Source organism: Protopterus annectens, chromosome 1.part1 (assembly GCF_019279795.1).
Source record: "Protopterus annectens isolate FY-2018-M chromosome 1.part1, PAN1.0, whole genome shotgun sequence".
NCBI classification, from domain to species: Eukaryota; Metazoa; Chordata; order Ceratodontiformes; family Protopteridae; genus Protopterus; species Protopterus annectens.
The window spans coordinates 811,154,501-811,181,337 of record NC_056726.1 but is presented as its reverse complement, the minus strand read 5'-3'; the positions used below and the strand labels follow the sequence as shown (position 1 = coordinate 811,181,337).

At 36.1% G+C, this 26,837-nt stretch overlaps 1 protein-coding gene across 1 annotated transcript in view; it reads left to right on the top strand.

Moving 5' to 3' along the window:
• Nucleotides 1–26,837, top strand: part of LOC122807429 (cyclic AMP-responsive element-binding protein 3-like protein 3) — a 335,960-nt gene that overhangs the window by 56,202 nt on the left and 252,921 nt on the right. Inside the window, exon 3 of the mRNA XM_044078438.1 lies at nt 10,663–10,990. Within this exon, the coding sequence (XP_043934373.1) occupies nt 10,663–10,990 (328 nt within the window). The remainder of the gene's footprint in view (nt 1–10,662; nt 10,991–26,837) is intronic.

The window sequence follows — 26,837 nt, the reverse complement described above, 5'->3', positions numbered from 1 at the left end:
ATCACAAAAGTGTTCATGACTCTAAGTTGTTTCAAACTGCTTTTCATGACAAGGGCTTGAAAATGAACTGTTGCAATTCACACAAAAATGGCCACAGGTGAATCCAAGCCACCTCCACACAACACACCAATCCCTCAAACCACCAAAAAAAAAAAAAAACACCTCAGTGTATCTCATACACTAAAAAGCCATTGCACTCAAAGAATTAACATTTAATGATTCAATAAGTACTATTTGTATGAGATGTTTAATATAAAGCAGCCTGTCATTTTTTAAAGGAGAAATGGCATATAAACTTGCATTACAAGAACCAGTTATTTGTGAACCAAGTTTAACTTGTAAAAGTGTGTTACTCTAATTATTTAATACGATTCCAATAATAACTTTTATAAATGTAAAAAAACTATATTTTTTATTCTTTGCTTGTAACATACTCTTTCCTGGATGCTTTTGCATGTCAAGTATGTTAACAGTAGCACACTACTGGACCATTTTAAGAGCCGAGAATGTAACTTAACATGCCTCTTTAGTGCCATTCTCTGTATCATGTTATATTTCATCATACATTACTTAACTGTGCCAAGATATCAAAAAGCGTGCCACCTAACATAAGTTTCATCGTAATAATGATTAACTTTTAATAAGGTGAATAGTTTAACCTTTTAAACTCTAAGTGAAAATAGGTGTCTCTCTTTTCATGTATAGCTAAAAGAATCAAAGAGTACCATTTTAAAAAGGGAACTAGTAACCATTTGAAGTAGGGAAATAAATAAATGATTTACCTTGAAAAAAGTAATATGCAACACCTGTTCATAAGTATTCAAGCACTTATTTAAATTCACAAGAGTTTGTGACCGTGAAATACACTGATTTTCATTTGTCCTTTAGTTTTTACTGTTTTTGTCTTTTATTAACCAACCATCTCTTGTTGCATTTTTCTGTATAAAGTCTATTCCAAATTCCAAGGTGTTAAAATCTTTTTTCATTCAGGAAGGTGAATCCTTATTTTTGCTGGAAACAAGATTTGTGCTTTAATATTGTTTTTCTTTAAGCTTTTAACAAGTGTCACACATGCTTTTCTCTTGGACATTATTAATATAAAGTAGTCATTGTCATATCTTGTAGTAATTCCTTTAATTTTAACTGGATAATTAGTTCATGCAGATTTTAAGACTAAATCCTTATCTTGACCTGAGAAAAATCTTATGATCACTGACCTTGGTGAAGGCGTTTTTTTAAAGATGAGTTAGAAAGTGATGTGTGTGCCCTTTCAATGCCAAAGGAGAAAGCTTCATGTAGGTTCAAAGTTTTAGGCAGCCAGGTATTAAGGGATTGAATCATGCTGTCTCCCTCTTCTTTTTCAGGAATCCCGTAAATCCTGATGTTATTCATTCTAGATCTGTTCTCTGTCTTCTATTTTATCCTGGAATAAGTTATTTCAGAAGAAACTCAGTGTTCTCATTTTCAAGTACTCTTCCATCAAAGTCAGACCTTGCCTCTTCTATATTCAAGATTTATAATGATTGTTGCTTAAGAGATTCACTCAGCACTTGTTTTTACATTCATTTTAGAAATTGCCCAGTTTGCTTTCTAATGTATCTGTCTACAGATAACTCACTGATGTTACTTGGTATAGCATTTATGTCTTTTTTCATAGTACTGTCCTGTATACTGGGCCTGAAGCGACTCATTCTGCGACCATTCTTTCTAGTTTTCTTGACAGGAAAAACAATATAAAGAGTTTCAAATTTTTTGCAGTAAAATTTCAGCAGATGTTCAACTATAAATCAATCAAGTTTTGAAACGTGTTTGGGTTTTTTTAGTAAAAATCCTGTTAGAGATGTTAAAATGAAGCAAAGCTAAAAAAACAGTGCTGTTAACTGCTCACCATCTTGGCCACACCTCTCAGGGCTTTTATTCTGAAAGGTACAAGAAGATTTGGCTCTTCTGGGCTTTACAGCTGCAGACATAGGGTTCATTTTTTATACCATTTAATGTATTATTCAGTGTTCAAGTGCAAAAAAAATTGTGGAGTACAAAGCACACGGTAGTTATATAGTAAATTAGTTGTTATAGTTTATTGCATGGGTAATTCCACCTGAGGCGAGAGTACCTTTACTGAAAAGCTCCAACCACGTGTTGAATATATACAGCAATATAGGGACATAGAAGTGGGTAGATGCATGCAAGAGTGCTAATTTTACTAGGCTTACCTGCTCCAATACTGTCAGGTATTTGTACCATCAGCATTCTGCATTCAGATTGCAACTCAGATGTTGCAGAGGGAGCTGACCAGTCATCACATTGTTTTCTTTGGTAGCAGAGCTTATTGTGGGTTTGCCCTTAGCAGTGACCAAGACTAGTTGGCAAAAACAGCTTTAAGACAGGAAAACAAAGAACAATCCTGGCATTTCTGTTCTAAATTGATGCTTGTATGTGTGAGAACATGTATCCGATATGTTGATCATTTCTTGATATCATTGACGGAATGGTTAGAGCATATGGAAAAAAAAATTCAGGCTGCCAGCAGGCAACACTCATTTCAGAATAATGTTAAATTTGTTTTATAAGCACTAAAATAACATTTGTTGATTTCACAAGTCCTTCTGTTTCATACTAACCAATAATGATAGGTTGCTGAAAGGCAGTTTATTACATGAGAAATGGATCCCCTTCATAAGGTGGTGGTTGCTGCATCACTGGAAAGATGCAAGCAGTGTAGGTGAAACACGTTAGCTGAGACCAGATATCAGCAGATTTATTTGATCAGAGCAAAAAAAAAATATTGCAGACTGGATCTTTAACAAAAAAATGTGGGTGCTAAAGCTCCAGAGAGTAATAATTGTATAGACAGCATAACAGATTCAGCCATAAACACATTTTGACACTAAAAGAGGGTATGTTATAGTTGTTGTGAATCTAAGGGGGGGGGGGTGATCAGCTGACTGCATAATGTGCAAAGAAATCATTTGTATTTTCTTGTGGCTTAATTTAAGGCATAAATGACTGTGTGCACTGAATGGTTAATAAATCAATTCTACTAAAAAAAAAAAGACAAAAAAACATTGCTGTACAGACTAAGCCAGGAAATAAGCTCTTGGTCAGACATCTCACTACAATACGTTACAAAATAACCTACCGACCTTTTGGCTCACAGGTTCAGCTCAAACTTCTTCCCCCACTACCCCCGGATAGTACCGCCGGATAGTCTAAAGGAAATACCACATACTACAATCCCCACAAACTACTCCTAGGGAACAAATCATAAGTTCACTTTCCAAGGCCAAAAACACTGCATTGATGGGCCCCGACAACATCCTGGGATGTTTAATAAATAGCATGAAACATGACTTCTCATGTTAACTTGAATCACTTTTCAGCTGGAGCTTATAGTTAGGTTTTGTGTGCAAGGAATGGAAGATGGCTACAGTCATTCCCCTGTACGAAGAAGTTCCAACCACTGATCTGCGTAACTGTAGCCCGATAAGTCTTACAAGCCGCATATGTAAGACCCTGGAAAGAATCCTCATAGACATGATAAATGAGGGCATAGGTAATCTGCAGACGCTGGCCCCATCACAGTTCTGCTTTGTTAAAGGAAAGTCATGCCTGTTAAATCTGCTGGACTTTTTTGAGAGGGTCGACAAAGCACCAGATTAAGTTAAGACTATGTGTACAGCTCACTTTGACCTGGCCAAGTCATTTTGATACAATACCCCACTCAGACTTTATAGGCAAGCTCACTAATTTAGGTATAAACCCTTTTATCACCCACTGAATAGCCAGCTTGCTCACTGATAGGACCCAGGAGATCAAAATAGGTGAGGCCACCTCCACCAAGAGGCCAGTCACTGGTGGAGTCCTCCAGGGCTCAGTACTGGGACTGCCCTTTTTTGGCATCTGTTTCTCTGAAATGGAAGTGATTCTGAAGGTTTATGGTTGACTAAGATTGCAGATGATTGTAAGCTGGGGGTTATCATTGTCTCCCCTGCATGCAGTAGCATTTATCAAGAAAGTATTGTCTGTGACTATCAAATGGTGCCAAAGCCATGGTCTTAAACGCCATGTTAAAAGTCCATAATTGTACCCTTTGGGAAGTTAACTATTCTGGCTAATTACCATGCTGATAATACAACCTTAAGAGTTGACTCAACGGTCAGGGATCTGATTATGCACTTACAGTAGCCTTACCTTCAACCACCATGTGGCCACAGTGGTGAGGAAATCCTTTTATGTTGTGCAACTTACAAGTAAGGGCATGGCATACAGGTCTCAGAGATAATTTTTCTGCTATACTCGGTCCTTATCAGACCAGTCATAGAGTACAGTGCTTCCTTTGGTACAGTGCTTCCTTTGGTATGTAACTGACCAGGCATATGAAGCAACTAGAATGACCTCAGAAGTTCCTTACAAAAAGAGTACAAGGCATAACAAACCTATCTTATGCAGAGCACCTTAAAGCCCTTTCCTTCTTCTCAGTCTCCTATAGATTACTGAAGGGTGATCTGTGCCTGGTTTACAAGGCATCTGCATAACCCACACTTATGAATCTTCTGCATTTTCATAAGTCAAAGAATACCAGAAATACAAGGTCTTGAGTCCTGAATTTTGTCTGTAACTTAAACAGAACATGCTGGAGAGACAGATATGTGTCCCAGAGACCATACGTCCTATGGAACAGGCTTCCCATCTGTGTGAAGCTGAGTTCATCAGTTACCCAGTTTAAGCCCAACCTAGACCAGTGGATGGGGAATAGAACATTTACACTGGGCCTGGCACCCATGTATGTTATGGACAGAAGTAGCTCATAAATGCTTCGCCCGCAATGTTCTCTTTCAGGAAAAATTGGCTAGGCTTAGAAAGCCCCCCCCTCCCCCCCGGTTCATTGTTGCTAGGCTAATCTATGAATCTATAATGGTATAAATCCAAATTCTGATTTGAATACATATTGAATAAGCATAAAATATTTATGAATCTTCTACATAATGAGTACCAGAAGTACAAGGTCTAGGGTCCTGAATTTTGTCTGTGACTTAAACAAAACATGCTGGAGAGAAAATGTGTGTCCCAGAGACTGCTCCTCGGATGGAACAGTCTTCCCATCCATGTGAAGCTGAGTTCATCTATTACCTAGTTTAAGCACAACTTTGACCAGTGGATGGGGAATAGGAAATTTACACTGGGCCTGGCACCCATGTCTATTATGGACAGAAGTAGCTTATAAATGCCTGGCCCTCAATGTCCTCTTTTGAGAAAAATTGGCTAGGCTTAGAAAGGCCCCCCCCCATAGCTGTTAGCCTAGTAGCACTCTATGAATCCGTAATGGTATAAATCCAAATTCTGATTTAAATACATATTGAATAAGCATAAAATGTTAAAATATGTAAGTATTATAACTATAAAATTATTAAAATTAGAAAATGGCTGACCCTCCTAAACAAGGTCAGAAAAGGTTTTGAGAAAGTACTTGAAACCGTAAAGCATCAGGATCATCCTGAGTCATCCTAGCTGCAAGTTTCAATTTTACATTATTTTTTGAAGACATTAATAAATATTGTAATGTAAAACATTGTTATACATTTTAGGTGATAGTTGTAACTGCATGATTTACAAAACTGGATCTCATAAGGCGAGGTCCATCTTCAGTAGCAAGTAGGGCATATGAAATAGGCATTAGTACTGCTAGACAGAGTAGACTGTTGAGGATAAGGAAGAAGTTATGTGTTCCAGTATTAAACAAGAAGCCCAGAATTTCCTGCTAGAAGATGTTCAGAAAGATTGAGAGAAATTAGACGAAAGAAATATACTTTCACAAGACAATCTGCCAAAAGCTTCAAATGCAGATGTGTGTCCATTAATACAGCAGATCCATGAAAAACATTACATAGACAGAGAAACTTTGAAACACATGGAAAAAGAAACTTCAAATAAAGTGCAAAAATATGAAGAGCAAAGCTTAGAGATTTTTGAAAGGTATAAAAAAGAAACATGGGCATGGGGAAAGAAGAATTTAAGTATGGCATGGATAGAGTACAAAAAAACATTTGACAGCATCCCACATTCATGGATAAAGAAGTGCTTACAGATGTACAAGATATATCCTACATTGATCAATTATTACATTATAGTGACTGAATCGGTGATAAACTACTTTTCAGTTGAATCATGACAAAGGGCAATTATTATCCCAGGGATAAAAACTCAAAAGGCAGTAATCCAGGGTGATTCATGGTCACTGCTGATGTTTTGACTTGCCCTTAACCCATTAAGATGTATCCTTAATAGATTAGGTCTTTGTTATAATTTGGCTTCTAGAAAACATCCGAATGTAAACACCTCCCATCTTCTTTTAGAAGATTACTTGAAGTTGTGTAGTTCATCAGATGAGGATGCAAGTGGTTAAAACTTTGTTAATGTCATTTGGTCCTGATAAATATGTGAAGGCAACATTTAAAGCAGGAAAGCTGCAGCACCAAGAAAATATCAGTCTGGGACAGGAATGTGATGTATAGGAACTTGAGCAGGAAGGATTATATAAATATTTGGGGATTGATGAAGGATTGTAGTAAAAAATGAACAAATGCAAATAAAACTAGAAAAGAATACTTCAGAAGACGAAAACTAATGTTGAAAACAGCCCTTAGCATCTAGAACAAAGTCCAGGCTCTAAACCAATTTGCTCTTCCTGTGTTAACTTACAGAAAAATGCCTCCTGCTTATCAAATGATATATAAAAAAAATCTGTAATCAGTATATACAAAGATTATATATCACTTGTTCTGAAGGATGTGTAGGCCTCCTCAAGACTGATTGCATGTGTAGAGGTGCAGCCACAGTACTTCATACATATCTGCTGACCTCAACAGATCTAATCACAGTGAAAGTTTTGAAACATGAGGAGACATCTAAGACTTCCCTGCTTAGTTAAGCAGATGCATATAGGTGTGAAGTGGGAATGGAAATCAGTCCAGAAGTAGATAAAAATCAGGCAGCAACTGAATGTACCAAACAACAAGAGGAGTGTAAGTGGAAAGATCAGATACAAAGGCATCGATACTGTACTGAAAACTCCTGGAACCAACCTCATGTTGATTAGGATTTAACACAGGAATGGTAAAGAGAGGTGAATTTAAACCAAAATAATGAAAGGTTAATATTGGCAGCCCAGAATAGTGGACTACTTACACGTTAGTTTACAAAGCCCATTGAACATGTGGGAGAAATAGACAAATGCAGGTTCTGTGAAACAGAACTGGAAACAGTCGCACATCTTGTTTCTGGGTGTGATACACTAATGGCAGAGGGCCTGTATACTGAAAAGCATAATAATGTGGCAGGACTGCTGTATTGGGAATTGTGTAATCATTACAATATTGACGTAGTTGAGAAGCATTACAGATATGAGCCACAAAGCATTATAGAGTGAAGTCTGTGTCACATGTGATCACCCAGTACCAAAGGTTCAGAAAATAGATGCAAGAAAAAACGAAGTAGTAGCCCAGGAAAACAAGACAAAAGTAGCATTGATCATTGAAATTGCTATACCCAGTAATTACATTGTGTTTCGTACAGTGACACAATGTCATAAAATGCCAGGATCTGCAGGCAGAAATGAGAGCAATGTGGAAGAAAGATACCCAGACAGTTCCAATACTAGTAGGAGCAGTGCATCTCAAAAAAGAATGTAGAGTTCTGTTGAGATATACTACTAATGCACTTAACTGCCACATTGCAGGTGCTGTGAAGACCACTTTTGACTAACGTCTTTGAAACAAAACTTATTTCATGAACTTTAATCATACCCTGACTTAGGAATGGGATGCAGTCTCATCATGGTCTTAGAAACCCAAATGACTTGGAGAAGTTAGACAGAGCATATAACATGACTACAAGTCTGCTTTCATATCATTCTAAAATAATTTGTGAGGGAGGACCATTGTTTTACACTGATAGGTTTTTGCAAAGAAGCAATGAAGCAATTTACCTCAAAAAATATGCAGATAAAAATAGATTTTTCAAAGTTGCATGAATGGCATTTTGAAAACTTAGAATTATTTTAAGGAGCATTCCAAAAGAAGAATGAAGTTTATATTTGGGTGGTACCTGTAACGTGGTGCCTTTTAAATGCAAGATGAGACTGTGGTAATGACAAGAAGAATTCCTGAACTTCAGTAATAAAAATTGATGTGTTAGGCTGAAGAAGTCCAGAATATGTGCATTTTTGTAGTGTGGAAGAAGTCTGTGTAAAGGCAGGTGAATAGTTTTTGGGAAATATGTGTCATATGACAAAAAATGTAGTTAAATTTCCTAATTTGAAACCTAACAGCATTTACTGCTTGTAGTATGACTAGTGCAACAAACTGATAAATGACATGACAGGGCATTATTGTATAGTTGAATGTAACAAACACAGTTTCATCTGCTTATCATAGTGGGCAGTTACTGGTCTTCTTTGAAAATGACAGTATTATAAACCAGTGTCAACAATGTTCACACAATTTCAAAGCTTTGCATATTGCAGTATCACTGTTCTTTTCTGAAGTAATAGATAATTACATACTCCTTTTGTGAAACTGCTTCTGTGAGCTTGAATTTCTAAGACAAAATATCTAGCCATGTATGTGACACAAAATGGATGTTTTCAGAAAAGTCAGCCTGAGCGTTTAACTTTTTTCCCTGCCATATTTTTATAAGATGCTCTCATTTACTGTGTTGGAACTGTTGTTTCTTAGTGTGCATCTTAAGCAGACTCATTAGCTAGAGTGCTTTGTTTTATTTACATTTGTAAACTGGGAATCCATCCATCTACAACCCCTTTTTCCCATTTTTGCACATGGGGTCTGCATGTCAGTTCATCATCGGAAGCTGTTGAAGACTTGGGAGGTGGAGGGTGAGGGGAGCACTTAGTGATCTAAAAAGGGCAATTCTTTAAAACTATTTACTACCACAAAGTAGGTTAACTTGTAAGACATTTTAAGCTTAACCAGTTTCCCTTTTGGTGCTTGAATGAACATTTCCTGATTGGTTTTACCTACCCCATGGCTGATAATTGTATATTAGCTCCAGTGAGAATAAATGTGAACATACTGTAGATAATTTGACGGGACCCATGTAAGGCGTTCATCATTTAGGAACTGTCTGTATCATTTAGTGGCACGAGGGACAATCCTGGAGTACATTTTCTATTACCCATCCTTAGATCCAAGTTGCATCTGAATATGGACAGGGATGAGCTTGGTTTTACTGGAATGGATAGTCTGTTCTGGAACAGTGGTAGGCTCTGTGATCTATATCCATCTCTCCACAACATTCAGTTTATATACCTGGACTAAGCATTCTTGATGCCATTTGACTTGCTGATATTCAGTAGGTCCATCTGTATTAGGTCGGAGGATGCCTTGTATGCCAGACACATCACCTCTAAGCACTCTGTAGGATATTGAGTATAGTGATAAATCTTTGAGGTGGTCCATGCAAGACCTGTTGTTTAGGACTTGTATCCCTTTAGCAAGGTATATATGTGGGTATTCCAGTTGTTGCATGGGTCTAGACAGATACATGCCAAAGTGGGCATTATACAAAATGATTGACCTAATGTGAGCTTTGTAAATGGAGTCAATAACATCTCTAGAGCTAGACACAATCAATTTGTTTATAAGCTGTGCAATATAGAAAGACTTTATTATGACTCTGGGTACATGTTGGTCAAAAGTTAGGTCACTGTAGACACAAGTTCCCAAATGCCAAACAACTGGATCAGTTCTCAGGGGGCATTGTCAATTTGGCATTTCCCTGGATTAGATTACTTCCCAAAGGATATGATAATGTATTTGTTGGAGTTTAGTTTCAATTCATGATTCTGGTGCCAGTTATTGTTTGAGACAAACCTTCCTGCATGATGGTTAAGTCATCTGGGGATTCAATAACTGCTCCTAGCTTGCAGTCATCTCAAACTTAGTCGGCCAAAGCCCTTTGGTATTTCCTTTTACTTTTGAGATGTATATGGCAAACAGAAAAAGTCTCAGCACCGAACCCTGGGAGACTCCATTGGTGACTGGTCTCTTCCCCTATTTTGATCTCCTACATCTTGTGAGCAAGCATACATGTTTGCGTTCTTTGATTCACCTTCCTGGTTGTATTAACCTGATTGTATTAAATTGTAGTCCTTGTATAATACAGCACCACTTCTTAGAATTTGTTTTAAATTTGTAGTTTGGAAGTCTTCTAGTAAGCAGTGAAACAAAATGTATAAACCGATAATGAAAAAACTACCCATTTCAGAAAATTTCAACTATAGAAGGCCACTCAAAATTCTATCATTACAATCCACCAATATCAGTAAATATGCAAATTCTCTGCAGAAGTAAGTCATCTAAATATTTCCACATTGAAGGGATCTATAACTAATGAAGAGGTTGATTTTCCAGAAAACCAAAAATTTTATGAGAAACAGACCAAAAATATGAGACAAAAATCTTGACATTTTCTGAAAAATCTGTAAAGTTTAAAGGGATATGCAGTATCCTTTGTCAAAAGGTATCCATGCAGCCATTACTTTTTCTACTATGTTAGCCCCATCAGGGGATGACCTGTACTTGGTAAATAGTTGTGATATCGGAGTGCCTCTTTTCTTTACTGTGTACTTTTTGCATGTCTTTACAGATGCTGAGTGATAAAGAGACAGAAGAATTTCTGAAGTCCATCTTGGGGCCCTTTGAAGATGATCAGAACTTACCATCTGCATCTCCTTTTGGCAGCGATAGTGGAATTTCTGAAGACCAGAACTTGCCTAGCAGCCCAGCCAACAGTGACTTTGTTTTCTCTCTCAGTCCAGAATACACTGAAGTAGACAACAGCCCACAGGTGTATGTTGCTGTTCAGTCTGACCATAATTACTCTCTGCAACAAAATAAAGAGGTGGAGGAGCAGGGGGATGTTTTATGCAGTGTGCGAACTGAAACCCCAGAAACTGACGTCTCCATTGATGTAGGTATGTATATGTCTTGTTTACAGATTTCTGTTTCTGCGTATAACTGCTCTGTCTATCTAGCGGTGTAATATGTCAAGACTGTAGCCAGAAATATGCCATCATTTTCTTTAACTAATTTTATGTGTTTAGCGTAATGAAGTATAGAATTTAAATTTTAAAACCCTTGGCATAGTTATCATTGTTTACGCTTACGTATGTTGTTAAATATCTTTCTCCTGTACTGCATGTATTTTCACAGTAACTAATCTAGCCTGATAGCTTTCCTGAAAAGTAATTAATACAGATTGACAAATTCTTTAATTGGGTTGGCACAGTGTTGTAGCAGACAAGTATTTACAACAGTTTTTGTTTGACAGCAATTTTATTTGCACAGTTAATACACATTATTTGTTGGACAAGCTTTTATAGATATTTACATGTATGTGACCAGAAGAAATGAGTGATTGGCAAATAGAAGGTTATTCTAACCCAGTTTAAAAGCCAGGGGAGATGAGTGTATATGCAGAGGCCAACAATTTGTTGCCACCCCTGTTCCATATCTTTTTGGAATCCCTTTATTGCCTTGGTAGTAGTATAGAAGACTGTGCTCCCTCTCCATGTGAAGTATTTCCTGTAGTGTGTTTTGAACTCTCCTCCCTACTAGCTTTCTTCTTTTGGGTCCTTTAACTCCACCTCCCCTGCATGACCTGTAATAGTGTGGTGGTTTTCTATTACAGTTATTGCCCTGATATTTTCTTTTGCGTACATGCCAGCCTCAATGGATCTTTCTGTATACTCTTCTCCCTCCCAATTCCCTCACCATTTTTATAATCTTCATTTGCCTTTGCATATAGTTGCTTTTACAGCTGGGAAAGTACTTTAGATACAGCCACAAAAGCATTTTACACTATCAGCTCTAACACACATGGGGTGGCTTGCTATTGTTCCTCCTATGTTGGCAATGTCTCCCGATAATCGTTGTACAAGTTGTGTTAAATTTAAAATGGATTGTTGGAGCATTTCAACTTCAGCTCTAGAAACTATTGAAGTCACTTCTTGCGAGCTACCTGATGCCATACTTGTAACCAGATAAAACGAATAAACCAAACCAAACAAACCAAACAGATAGGAAGTGTAAAAAAAATCCAGTAGTAATCCATGTTTATTGAAATTCAAGAAGGTAAACGCTTCCAACAGTGGCATCAGCTTTGGACAGTATTCCACCAGGGCAACCTCAATTGGAGCAGCCACTTACAAATACAACAATAATGCATAATGAAGAAGTAACGAACAGTGAAATACATCTGCAGCAATGGCTTAGTCAAATAGACAATAACACTGTGGACATGTATAAAGAAATGCCTAGTTTTACTGCACTTATTGATGATTTTCATGACCTTCTATGGAATTATCGGAAATTAGTGCATGAAAATATCTATTTTAAAGAGTGCATCAAGCGACAACAAGTTCATAGGTTCATACTAGGCTATCTGCCCGAGGGAAGTACCTAAGGGGTTAAGGTACTGGAAGTATCCAAACGGGCTTGATGAAAATAGTGCATTGTATAAGGAACTCCTGCAACTTTTCGATCGGCAGGGGTGTGAGTTATTAGACATTTTAATTAAAATGGATACAAGTTGGATGAATTAAATATGCAAATAGCAACACTTGATGCTAAAATAAAACAAAACAAAGCTTATACAGCCTGCCATAACCAATATTGTGAAGTTTTTATTCAAATAGATAATCACAGTAAATTGGTTTCAGATAGGAAAGCTCGTAAACTGCAAAGAGATAAGTGTGACTATTGCAATGGAAGAGCTTGTCCAAAACCAGCACGTGGCCAGCGTCACACTCAACAGTGAGGAGATGAAGCTGTTTTTTCAAACAGTAATGGCAGGCAAACTAACGATGAAGCAACAGTAATAAATCAACAACCAACCCCTTTAGAGGAAGCCACCCTTCACAGATCAGAGCGGTTACGCAACAAGGACAATTATCCAGCGAGGGGGAATTCAACATACACATGGAGGAGGCAGAGAACGGGCTCACGCTCATGGAACAATTACAACTAGACTTGGTAGGTGAACAAACAATGTATAGCACCTACCAGCTAGTAACTAGCACTACGGGAGATTATAAAATTTATAACTATAGCGCTGTTGCCCTGAATGTTGAATATGCCAATATTTTTAGTAAAGGATGTACATTTATACCAAAATAGGCGGGCAAAAATTACTGATTTAATAACTGAATTGAAGTTGTTTACCAGAAAAATGAACCTAGCAGTAATTTTTCAGGATGCTGCAGCAATACAAAATATTCCTTTACACATTCCCAGTAGCTTCAATCCTATTTTACATCCTAAGATAAAGTTATTTGAAGAGATGTGTGATTTAGATTTTAGACACCAATTGCAGCAGAAAACAACATCTTATGAATGCAGCATTACCAAGCAACAACCAAATATGTTAAATGATTTAAAACAAAGAGGTGATTTACGTATTATGCAGCCTGATAAAGGAGGCGGGCTGGTAGTAATGAATGCAATGGACTATAATCAGCTAATTCTGCAAATATTGTATGATGATGCATATATATAAGCTTCCATTAATGAAATCAACATCTCCAATGCTAGAACTGATGATTATTTAGAAGACATGCTTATGCAAGGGCAAATTACTAGAGAGGCCCGTGCATATATGCGTGTAGAAAATCCCAGAATACCAATCACTTTTGGAGCTCCCAAAATCTACAAGGATTTAGAAAACCCACCTTTGCGTCCAGTTGTGGATGCTGGGGGCTCCAAAACATATTTCATGGCAAAGTACATAGATATGCAATTGAAGGAAAAAGTTTTTGAATTACAACATATTTGTCGTGATTCCTGGGATTTTCTTTCAAAGGTTAACATGCTGAAAATTTCCAATATCCATGATATTACATTCATTACTGTGGATGTTAAGGATCTTTTTGCATGTATACCCCAGGATATAGGCTTGGAATGGTTTACTGAATTTTTCACAGAGAAAATGGTTATAGGCCAAGATAACATCAATACTTTATCACATCTTCTGCAACTGGTATTAACTAATAATTATCTATACCATGACGGTCATTATTTTAAACAAATTAAGGGGGTAGCAATGGGCTCCCCTGTGGGCACATTGTATGCTAATGTGGTTATGGCCACGTGGGAAGATAAATATTTGTTTTAGTCACAATATATGGAATATGTACAAATGTATTGTCGCTTTTTGGTTGATCTCTTTTTTTATATGGAATGGTCCCATAGAGGTCATTGTTGAATTTATGCACTTTATGAATAATTGAACTGATTTTTTTGAAGTTCACACATGAAGTGAGACATGACAAGATATCATGTTTTGTTAGCCAAAGATACATCACAATGTTATCTAAAAGCTGGTATATTTAGGAAAAATACTTATTCTAATAAGTTTTTACATTTTACCAGCAACCACCCCTACCATGTGAAAAAAGCTGTTATAAAGGGACAAATGGTCCGTGTAGCTCGGATGGTCACTGACATGCATGATTTTATGGAAGAATGTCAATTTATCGGTGATATGTTTTTAAATAGGGATTATCACTGAGGTGGTGAACAAAAGAAACACAGGGATTTATAAAGCTTTATTGTCAGCATGTATCATAGCTGATCCACAATCAAATTCAGTAGAGTCACCTTCAAATATAGCACAAACAAGGGAACAATCGAATACAAATAAGTATGGCAATGCAGGTTTTATAACAACTTACACCAATGATTCTGCAGACATTATTCTGCTTATGCAGAAAAATTGGACATTTATTACAGGTGACACAGACTTAACCAAAATCTTAGGCACACAACCTTTGGTTATTTATAAAAGAGATCAGAATCTTAAAGATTGGTGCAATGCATATTCTGAAATGGTTGAAAAAACTCAAGGTAAAATGAAGAAATGTAATATGTGTACATACTGTAACTACATTTTAGAAGTGGACCAGCTATCTATAATGGGAATATACATTACCATTCCAGGACATTGCAATTGTAACACAATGGGTGTCATATATGCAGCAATATGCTCACACTGTTCTGCCTATTATATAGGCAAAACAGAACGGAAGTTAAAATAATGTATATATGAGCATATTTACGACATCAATAAAAATTCACATACTAATGCACTTTATAGACATATAGAGCATAATCCAACACATAAATTCAAGTTTGTAGTATTAGAACAAATTCGACAAACTCCAAGGAAAGGTCCTTGGAAAACCATTTTAGTATCAAGGGAATATTGGTGGCAAGTTTATTTAGATGCCACACAATTCCCAGGTTTAAATGATTCCATTTCTATCACAAGCATTTTAAAGTTAAAAGTTTATAATAGGGTATTGTGCAATGAGTTATAGTTTAAGTATTTCGTTTTTAAAAATATGTATGTAATTGTATTAATTAATTTTAATTTTAATTGGATAATTGATTTCCATCAGCAAGCAAGGCTTACTATATAACAAGATGGTTTTATTGTAATGGTTGTCTGAGGAAGGCTGGTGTCACAGCCGAAAGCGCTTGCCTTCTTGAATTTCAATAAACTTGGATTACTATTGGATTGCTTCTGCTCTGCCTATCTGTTTGGTTTGTTTGGTTTGGTTCGTTCGTTTTATAAGGTTTTAAGATCCCCATCAAAATCTCTCTTAGGTAGCCTGTCAATGACGAAAAAATAAAAACTTTTAAAATTAGTACAATTCTTACTATGATTAAATAGGGCATTCGTAGATTTTTTTATTTTTTATATCCCTGTTGTGCTCCAGTATACATCCTTGTAGTCATCCCCATGTAACTGCAACATTAAGCATGGTAGTTTATGTGGCTACATGCTTATCATGTATGGCGTTTTACGTGGGGATGAAATATAAATCTCAGTTTATATAATGTATATTTAATTATTTTATTATATGTGGTCACTAATTTTAAGAAAGTACTAATTTTTAACAAAGTTATATAGGTGTTTATATTTTAATTCATACAATGTTAGATACAAATTTAAAAGTTTATAGTTGTATTAGTATTATACATGTATTTTAAGTATTAGTTGTTAGGACTGACCAAGTTTGGTTGCTTGAGGGTTAACTTTTTTGTATAAATTATAGTGGTACTCATGTGATCATTTATTGTTAGTTTCTCACTAGAGATTGTCACTTTCCATCTGTAACTTCTGTTTTAGTCTTGTCATCAGGAAATGGGCTTTGATTACTGAACTTTTTCTGAGTAGATTTCTTGTAACTCCCAAACTCTGTTGTGTCCACCTCATTGTTTTGGACCCCACAGTTAAATTCTTTACATTACCCACCAACCTTCATGTGTAACACAGTGCGTAGAAGCCTTGCTGAAATCCAAATGTACCACATGCACTGAGTTTTAATGCCCACCCCAGAGTTAGCTCAACCATAGAGCTTCACCATCCAGGACTGGCAGGGTTTCCACTGTTTGCAGTAGTGATGTTGTTTATCTGTGAGAGACCTAGCAGTGATGAAGTCCAGCAACATTTTATAAAGGAGGTCCTCCATTATCTTCTCTCCAGTGTTGTGAGACTGACAGCCTGTTATTTTGTGTCTCTTTTTTCTAGGCACACTTTGGTGCAAGGACACTGCTGACATCATCCTTTAGTATGATTGCACAATTTTTTCTAAAGAGAAAGTTTAGAGGTTTATCGGTGGCTCACTCAACATCCCTGCCATCACTGTGGCCATGGGGAGATGGATCATATTGACAACACCTTCTCTGTTTAGAGTCCCCAGTTCTCTTTTTGCATTTTCCTTGAATACTTTCCTATATCTAATATGTCCTTTTCCACAGGGGCACGCTGGTGTTTCATTCTTCATGTATAAAGCTAAAAGTAATTCATGTAGGATTTCTTAATGATTCCCCAACCTTGTACACATGTATATAGGCAAACTGCTTGCTGACACCTGGTTTTCTCCTCAATGTATCTGGAAAAACATCAATTTAGCCATCCTGACTTACCTATTTCTTTCTTAGTGTATGCTCTTTGCTTCCTAGATGGCTTTAGCAGTATTTCCCCTTGGTCTTGCTATAGTCCTTTTTCACATCTCTTTTTACTGTTTTCTAATTTTTTTATTTAAACATTTATCACCCTTACCTCAGTTGTTAGCCACACCTGTTATCCACTTGCATATTGTTTTCTTTTTCTGTTATAGAGCCACTCTTTCTATATTGTGTCTCACATATGTTTAGCTTTTCTCCCTACTGTCCCTGACTGTTTATTCCTGGGGATTGAGGTTCAGTTTACTACATTTCCAAATTTTATTCTGTTGTTGCATTTATCCATAGTACTCCAGAGACTGAAGTACAACATGGCACAACTGTTGCTGCTCAGTGTTTCTTTTCCAAATCTGTCACATTCACTACAGCTTCATTAGTAAGCATTAGGCTAGGGCTAGTCCCTATTCTGTAAGTGACCACACTTTGGGTTCATATTCAACTTTCACTACAGTTTCTACTGTTTTGATTCTCAAAGTCCACTGCTGAGAATTAAGTCTCCAATAACTGTTCCCTTTTATTCCCACCTGATAATATGTCTTGTAAGCCTGCTGTTGTTGCAGTTCTTACTTGGATCTGGTGGGCTGTGCATTGTTGCCAACCTCCAGTGTTCCCTTTCTTACTTTTATTACCTCAGATTTAGCATGGCCATCTTTCCTTCCTTGTCTTGTTATTTAGTCTTGTCTTCCTCATTGCATTTTGTTCCATCTGACATATAATCTTCAGGATCACATCCTTTGGGCTCTTGCTTCCTTTGCAGTCCACTACTCACCATATCTTATTCTCTGTTCAAAGTAGCCTATATTATTGTTACATTTGTAGTATTCATGTCTCTTTCTACAAGCATGTTATAGAGATAAGACTTCTGCTTTACCAGATTCTGACATTGCATAGCTTCACTTTTCATTTTCCAGTCTCTTCCTTTTATTTTATGTTTCATTTTGTTCTGCTTTTTATACCATCTGCCCCCTTTCTCTTGTTTCCTTTTCACACCTTACCACTAGTTTATTTTAAATGAGCTCATGTAATGTTTGCATTGCAGCTTTTAGTGTCTTTGCTACTGGCACCCCTTTGCATACAGCATTTGGTTCTCCCTTATATTTTCCCATGTACCTACTATCCCACATCCATGCTGGTCGCATCATTCTTCAGCTATTTACTGACTCGCCTAATCCTCTTTTTCCTAATCCTGGTTATACATGACTTTGCTAACGCTTAGAAGTTAACTAACTTTTCCTGTCAGCTTACTGATATCCACTGTCGCACTTATTTTCTTTACCAGTTCCACTGTGCCATGCTAGATCATCTATCACTACTCATAGATTTGCTGGGGTATATGTTAACATTATGTAACTGCAGTCTGTATGGCTTGATTTGCTGCATTCCGCATCAGACCTGGAGACTTCCAGTGTATCCGGGGTTGCCAGACGTCCCTATTTGGGCGGGACTGTCCTGAGATCAGCAGCCTGATCCCGAGTCCCGCCCTGCCAGTTTAAATCCCGACCAGCCTCCACTTTGTTTGTTTTTTTTGTTTTTTTTTTTTGATTGTCCCGTATACCTGGCATACCGGCCAATCAAAAATTGCTAAACATGGAGCTTCTTGTGTTCCGCATTAAACACGAGAAGCTCCGTGTTTAGCGATTTTTGATTGGCCCATATGCCGGTATACGGGCCAATCAAAAATCGCTAAACACGGAGCTACTTGTGTTGAATGCGGAACTGCAATGCATTAAACACGAGAAGCTCTGTGTTTAGTGCAGAGCTACTAATTTTTTTTGTCCCTACCTGGGGGGCTGGAAATCTGGCAACCCTGAGTGTATCCCTTGTTCACCATCTTGCTTGTGCAGTAGTTTACAAAAACAGCTGTTCCACTTTCTGGTTCTGCTTCCACTGACCAGCTTCATTTATACCATTGGCAGTCTACAGTGGACAATTACACCACCCCTGGACTATTGCAGTATAATTAGTAAATCGTGTATGTACAGCCCACTGGACTCTCTGATATGCTCCCACATCCCCAGTCTCAAAATATGCTAACTCTCTGCAGTTGTATTAACTTATTGAAAAGGGAAATTAAGGTTTTCCATTCCCCAAGTTGTTGTGGTATTAGAAATAATGTATTTAGAGATTGGGGTTTAGGGATACAGCCCTCATATATAATTTATTTAGTTTAACTAATTGACATCACTCTGATTTTCAAAAGTAGTATTATACGATCAGGATGTTTGAATTCAGTAAGTCTGATACTAATAAGATCATGTTGCCTCACTTTATCTTTTACAGCATTCTTTTACCTTAATACCATTTTACTTCTTCTTATTGTTATATGTTTTTTGTCATTCTGTCTGTATTAGTATTCTGGTGTCATTCCTCCAGAGGTTTCTTCCTTTACTAAGCTTGTAGAACTTCTCTTTGTCCTCCTGTTCTCTTCATGTTCTTTCTAGAAACAGAGTTACTCTTTTAGCATCTTTCTTCCTTAATTTTTTTTCTTTTTTCTAGCATCGTACTCTCTCATCAGTCTCCTTATCTCTACTATGTCTACTCCCAGATGCTTCCCTTCTGACTACTTTCCTATTTATACTTTGCCTCATGGCTAAATTCCCCTCCTCCATTTTCTCCAATCCCTTCACCACAGTGAACTACAGACAATATTCTGCCTTTCACTTGACTTATCTGTCTTGCATACATCTCTTGTGCTTAGTGCTTCCTGCAATAGTGTTTTTTTTTCACACGCAACCTGAGTTTATTGCCAACATCATGGCCTGCTCTTCTCCTTAATTCACTTTGTCACATTACAAATCTAGCACCTTTCTCCTTCCTATTGTTTGCAACCTTTTGGCGTATACAAAAAGCTTATAAATAAAGTGTTCCCAGTACATGTTAAGTTGCCACAAGTAACAGCATTACATTTTATTTCATTAGTTAAATGTAGCATTACACACTCCCAAAGTATTCTGTCATATCCTCCTCCCTCAGCTTATTAGTTAAGTCATTTTATTGCCACCAAGACAAAGATATGAAGTTTACAGTGATTTCATTATCTGTCATCCTGTCTTGCAAGACAGACTGTATAGAACATATTGTGCCTTAGATGCGCCTTTCATATTTGCCTCAGCTTGGCCTGGCTGTAGTTCAGCTGCTACTGTTAGCCTGTCAAAGAGACTATGCTGTCTGTGTTTTATTTTTATTTTTTGTGATGCGTGGACTACACAACATTTTTAACAGTCTAGCCTAAAGGGAAATGATACACCTAGAACCAAACTCTTAAAATAAAAGTAGTGTTTTTTTTTCCTTGGAAATGATGATGAGCTCAGGTTCCCTGCACATGGAGACATTTCCCAAAGATGGCTGTGTAGAGTTAAGTGTTGAGTCTAGCTTCCTTTAGATCTTCGTTTCTCAACACATAAGTTAGTATTACTAAACTGATGTGTTGTTTGCATCAGTCATACTAGGACTCGTAAGTAACTGTACTGCTCTTTACATACATCTTGTTAATCGGGGCAAAATATGTCTGTAGCTAGGAGTTGGTTTATTGACCTGAATGCATTATTAACAACCTGGTTGTCATTTTGCATTTGTCAACCAGTGTGCTGAAACACATTTTTCCATGGAAAGTTTGCACATTTCCCATTATTTGTCCACAACTGTTTAATAAAGGCAAGTTTACAAATTTTTTTGTACAGATGGTTTTCTGTTTTGTCAGGCTCTGTGGTTGAAAGCTAGATGCATCTGCTATGAGACGTTTGCTCTTTTTTATCTGTAAAATCTCTTAGTATGAACATTTATCTACAGTTGAGTGTTGATTATCTGAAACGTCAGTCTTCCAAAGTTTTTGGGTAGGAAAAATCATAAAGTCTGAGTTTGTAAACATTATACGTATTTAGTAAATAAATAGTTGGTGTCAGCTCTTATAAACCATTCAGTTCAATTCAAAAAGCAGAACGCATAAGAATAGCTGTCAATTTAAGATGAAATTACCTTTCCTTGTAATCACGCACAGTCTTTTCATGCGAAAATGGAGTGAAAGAAATTCCACTGTTGTTCTGCTACTAGGAGCGTGCAACAGAAAACAAGCCAAAATTGCACATCGGCTGTTATTCCTGGTTTGTTCAAACTGCTTCAGGATAGTTCAAATAACATGAAAAAATAGGTGTCTATGACGGATAAAGTTACCTTTTCTTATATTTAGACACAGTCTATTCAGACCAAAATGAAGTATGAAATGCTTCACTGTTATCCCGTTGTAAAGCACTCGGGACAAGTGTTGAAAACAAACCAAAAAAGTTGCACTTTCAGCAGCAAACCAAGGTCTATTCAGACCAAATTAAGCAATAAAGCCTTCTAGGTGGTAAACGGACCGAAATGCTGTGATGAAAAATTAGTCCAGGTCTATTCAGACCAGAAGCCAGCAGTAGACAAAACTTAATAACCAGATAACACAAAATATATTCGTATTCACGATAAAATGATTATGAAATTCAAGAAGCATCAGACGTTATAATAAATCACAGTAGATTTATTGGATCCACAAACAAACGATGGTAAGCGCTTTACAACAAGTGCTTTTTCAAACCAATACTTTCACAGTTAACTAACACACCTCTTTTATACTCTAATCATTGATGTTTGATGAGCACAAAACGCATCCATTTAAAGAAACATCTAACTTTATAGCAAATGTTTGTGAAAACTATTCATATATACAATTTTAAATCTATTTAATTTAATAAACTGTATCAAACATATAAATGAATAAAATATAATGGTAATAAAACACATTTAATAAATATATATATAAAAAATATATATATATATATATATATATATATAAACACCATGAATTCAGTGTGAATACCACATAATAAATTCATTCTGTGCAGACTCAATAAAAAATAAAAAATAAAAATGAAAATACATTTACATATAACAAAACTAGAACTTGATTATATACTACTGCATAAAATATTAAACATTGAATGATATGTAATGCATGATGTATTAATGCATAATATATTGAGTGTACTGGTATAAAAAGTACTAATATAAAAATGAATATGTATAAATGCATGAAATGTACATGCTGCATGTGAATGTAAAGTGTAATGTAATGTATGTCTATGTTGGTAAAACATACAAGAAGTCTATGTATCTAAAAGTGTTTAGAAAAACAGTGTTGTGAAATGTATGAGAAATGTATAAATGTATTAAATGTGTAGATGCAAAAGAAATGATGTAAATGAAGTGGTAATATATATATATATATGTGTATGCACACTAATGTTACTTGAAGGCATCTAAATGCCATTCATTGGGGTCTATGTCTCCTACTTTTTAACATGGGTTTTAAGGGAACCCTGTCATTGAGCCCCGGAGGACAATATGCTCTGGTTTTTATTATCCATTGAGCTTCTACAGACTCAGTGATGTTTTTTACATCACCACCTCTTATACTAAGTTGCAAAACTTGCAAAACTGAGAAAGAGAAGCAATGTGTACTGTCTGTATTAAGGATGTGTTTGGATAAAGCATTCACTTGTGATTTTATCCTAATTTGATAAAGGTGTTCCCTGATGTGTTCCTTCAACATTCTATCCGTTTTCCCAATGTAGAAGGAACTGCAGGAGACACATCTAGCTATATAAATCAAATGTTTAGAAGTGCAAGTGGCATGAGCTTTCAAGTAAAATATTTCTCCTGTGACTGGATGTACAAAGACAGAAAGATCAGATATATGGCAACAATAATTACAACTGTTGCATGGGCTAGTGCCTACAAAATCAGAAACAATGTTTTTAGTATGATCAGCACAGCACAATAATTTATGTAAATTTTTCTTGTTTTGTAAGCAAAGCTAGGATGTTCACTTATGAATTGTGAGATCTCTGGATCTAACAGAAGAATTTCCCAGTGTTTTATAATGCACTCTCTAATGGCATTGGTATCCATAGTATAATGAAGAGTGTATCTAACAAGGTTTTTACCATGAGGTAAGACTGATCGATTATTCAGTCTATACTCATTTTGACCTTCTTCTGAAAAAATAGGGGCTGCATCACCATGCCTCAGTTCCATGACTTTACTCAAAACATCAGTAATTTCACTAGTCTTGTAATTCCTATCTCTAAATCTAGTTGCTAAGGCCTCTATCTCATTCTCAAATGTATTTGTATTCGAATTTACAGATATACAGATTTGGCGACTACCAAATGGGGCATTTAACACAGGTATGCACAGGAAGTCTTGTCACAGGAACAGTTTGCTAAGCAGAGACAGCATGCACCCCCCCCCCATGTATTCAGAAATATCTTAAAAGGACAGGGCATGAGAGTCTCAAGGTTAAATTCAAATACAAATACATTTGAGAATGAGATAGAGGCCTTAGCAACTAGATTTAGAGATAGGAATTACAAGACTAGTGAAATTACTGATGTTTTGAGTAAAGTCATGGAACTGAGGCATGGTGATGCAGCCCCTATTTTTTCAGAAGAAGGTCAAAATGAGTATAGACTGAATAATCGATCAGTCTTACCTCATGGTAAAAACCTTGTTAGATACACTCTTCATTATACTATGGATACCAATGCCATTAGAGAGAGCATTATAAAACACTGGGAAATTCTTCTGTTAGATCCAGAGATCTCACAATTCATAAGTGAACATCCTAGCTTTGCTTACAAAAACAAGAAAAATTTACATAAATTATTGTGCTGTGCTGATCATACTAAAAACATTGTTTCTGATTTTGTAGGCACTAGCCCATGCAACAGTTGTAATTATTGTTGCCATATATCTGATCTTTCTGTCTTTGTACATCCAGTCACAGGAGAAATATTTTACTTGAAAGCTCATGCCACTTGCACTTCTAAACATTTGATTTATATAGCTAGATGTGTCTCCTGCAGTTCCTTCTACATTGGGAAAACGGATAGAATGTTGAAGGAACGCATCAGGGAACACCTTTATCAAATTAGGATAAAATCACAAGTGAATGCTTTATCCAAACACATCCTTAATACAGACAGTACACATTGCTTCTCTTTCTCAGTTTTGCAAGTTTTGCAACTTAGTATAAGAGGTGGTGATGTAAAAAACATCACTGAGTCTGTAGAAGCTCAATGGATAATAAAAACCAGAGCACATTGTCCTCCGGGGCTCAATGACAGGGTTCCCTTAAAACCCATGTTAAAAAGTAGGAGACATAGACCCCAATGAATGGCATTTAGATGCCTTCAAGTAACATTAGTGTGCATACACATATATATATATATATATTACCACTTCATTTACATCATTTCTTTTGCATCTACATATTTAATACATTTATACATTTCTCATACATTTCACAACACTGTTTTTCTAAACACTTTTAGATACATAAACTTCTTGTATGTTTTACCAACATAGACATACATTACATTACACTTTACATTCACATGCAGCATGTACATTTCATGCATTTATACATATTCATTTTTATATTAGTACTTTTTATACCAGTACACTCAATATATTATGCATTAATACATCATGCATTACATATCATTCAATGTTTAATATTTTATGCAGTAGTATATAATCAAGTTCTAGTTTTGTTATATGTAAATGTATTTTCATTTTTATTTTTTATTTTTTATTGAGTCTGCACAGAATGAATTTATTATGTGGTATTCACACTGAATTCATGGTGTTTATATATATATATATATTTTTTATATATATATTTATTAAATGTGTTTTATTACCATTATATTTTATTCATTTATATGTTTGATACAGTTTATTAAATTAAATAGATTTAAAATTGTATATATGAATAGTTTTCACAAACATTTGCTATAAAGTTAGATGTTTCTTTAAATGGATGCGTTTTGTGCTCATCAAACATCAATGATTAGAGTATAAAAGAGGTGTGTTAGTTAACTGTGAAAGTATTGGTTTGAAAAAGCACTTGTTGCGAAAGCGCTTACCATCGTTTGTTTGTGGATCCAATAAATCTACTGTGATTTATTATAACGTCTGATGCTTCTTGAATTTCATAATCATTTTATCGTGAATACGAATATATTTTGTGTTATCTGGTTATTAAGTTTTGTCTACTGCTGGCTTCTGGTCTGAATAGACCTGGACTAATTTTTCATCACAGCATTTCGGTCCGTTTACCACCTAGAAGGCTTTATTGCTTAATTTGGTCTGAATAGACCTTGGTTTGCTGCTGAAAGTGCAACTTTTTTGGTTTGTTTTCAACACTTATCCCGAGTGCTTTACAACGGGATAACAGTGAAGCATTTCATACTTCATTTTGGTCTGAATAGACTGTGTCTAAATATAAGAAAAGGTAACTTTATCCGTCATAGACACCTATTTTTTCATGTTATTTGAACTATCCTGAAGCAGTTTGAACAAACCAGGGATAACAGCCGATGTGCAATTTTGGCTTGTTTTCTGTTGCACGCTCCTAGTAGCGGAACAACAGTGGAATTTCTTTCACTCCATTTTCGCATGAAAAGACTGTGCGTGATTACAAGGAAAGGTAATTTCATCTTAAATTGACAGCTGTTCTTATGCGTTCTGCTTTTTGAATTGAACTGAATGGTTTATAAGAGCTGACACCAACTATTTATTTATTTACTTAATACGTACTGGTTTCCATACAGTTGGTGTAAGTTTCGGCAGAGTGTTTTGGCGGGTCTGTCTTATTTTCATTTTATTATACTTATTTGCTTGCGGGTGTTTTTTGAGCTTGTAGCCTGCTTGTTTGTGAAAAATATTCTTTATTGTCCACTGGAATCGCTGAATGGTTGAAAAGTGTATTCCCTGCATGCAGAAAAAACAATATTTTAGAATTTTTTTTTTCTGGTTTAAAGTACATTTGATTATCTGAACAGTTAGATTACCCAAACTACCCTAGTGCCATTTAGTTCAGGTAATCGACTCTGTTGTAAACAGTTAAGGGAATAAATTTGAAGCACTTAAAAATCTAATACCATGCATGATGCATATGAACCAAGAATAAAATATAAAAAGATGGAGCTAAGTTTTGACTCCACCTGATATTTCAAACATTTGCATGGTATCCTGTTTTAAATAAATGTCCTTTTAATAATTTAAAGAAAAGAGAATTATATAGTAACCTCAGAAGAAAGCTTTAGAAGGAAATACCACCACAAAGAGTTTTTCCTTATGTTCCTTACAAACCTGTTCTACACTGTCAAGAGACTCCTCATCATATAAATTCATCCTCAGTCATATCACTTGGAAAGATGTATTCATTCTCAACTTACTACATACATTACATTTCATAACCTCCTCTCTCCCTCACAGTATGGCTTCAGACCTATTCACAGTGCGCCCACTGCACTTCTAAGTTTCACAGATACAATAAGTCATAATAGAAATTCAGGTTTTCTGACGTCAGTCCTATTTACAGATCCGTCCAAGGCATTCAGCACAGTCAGTCATCAAAAAAACTCTTCTTGAAGGAAATTGATCCTTCAATCACAGTCAAATATCTCAAGTGATCCAGCTTACCTCCAAACGTATTCCCCTTAAAAAACTTTATACACAGATCATGATTCTTTATAACACCTGTCTTACTCCAATTATTCTAAATAAAATGTACCCAACCACCTCTCCATTCTGATCCTACTGTAATAATCACAAGGCTGATTTACTCCACATCTGGAGCTGCAAGTGCACCTACAAGCTATGGTGCTCACTTAAGAGTCCAACTAGAAAAAAATGGGCTATGAAAAATCAACCTTATCTTGGAAGCTAGCTCTCCTGCACATTACTCCT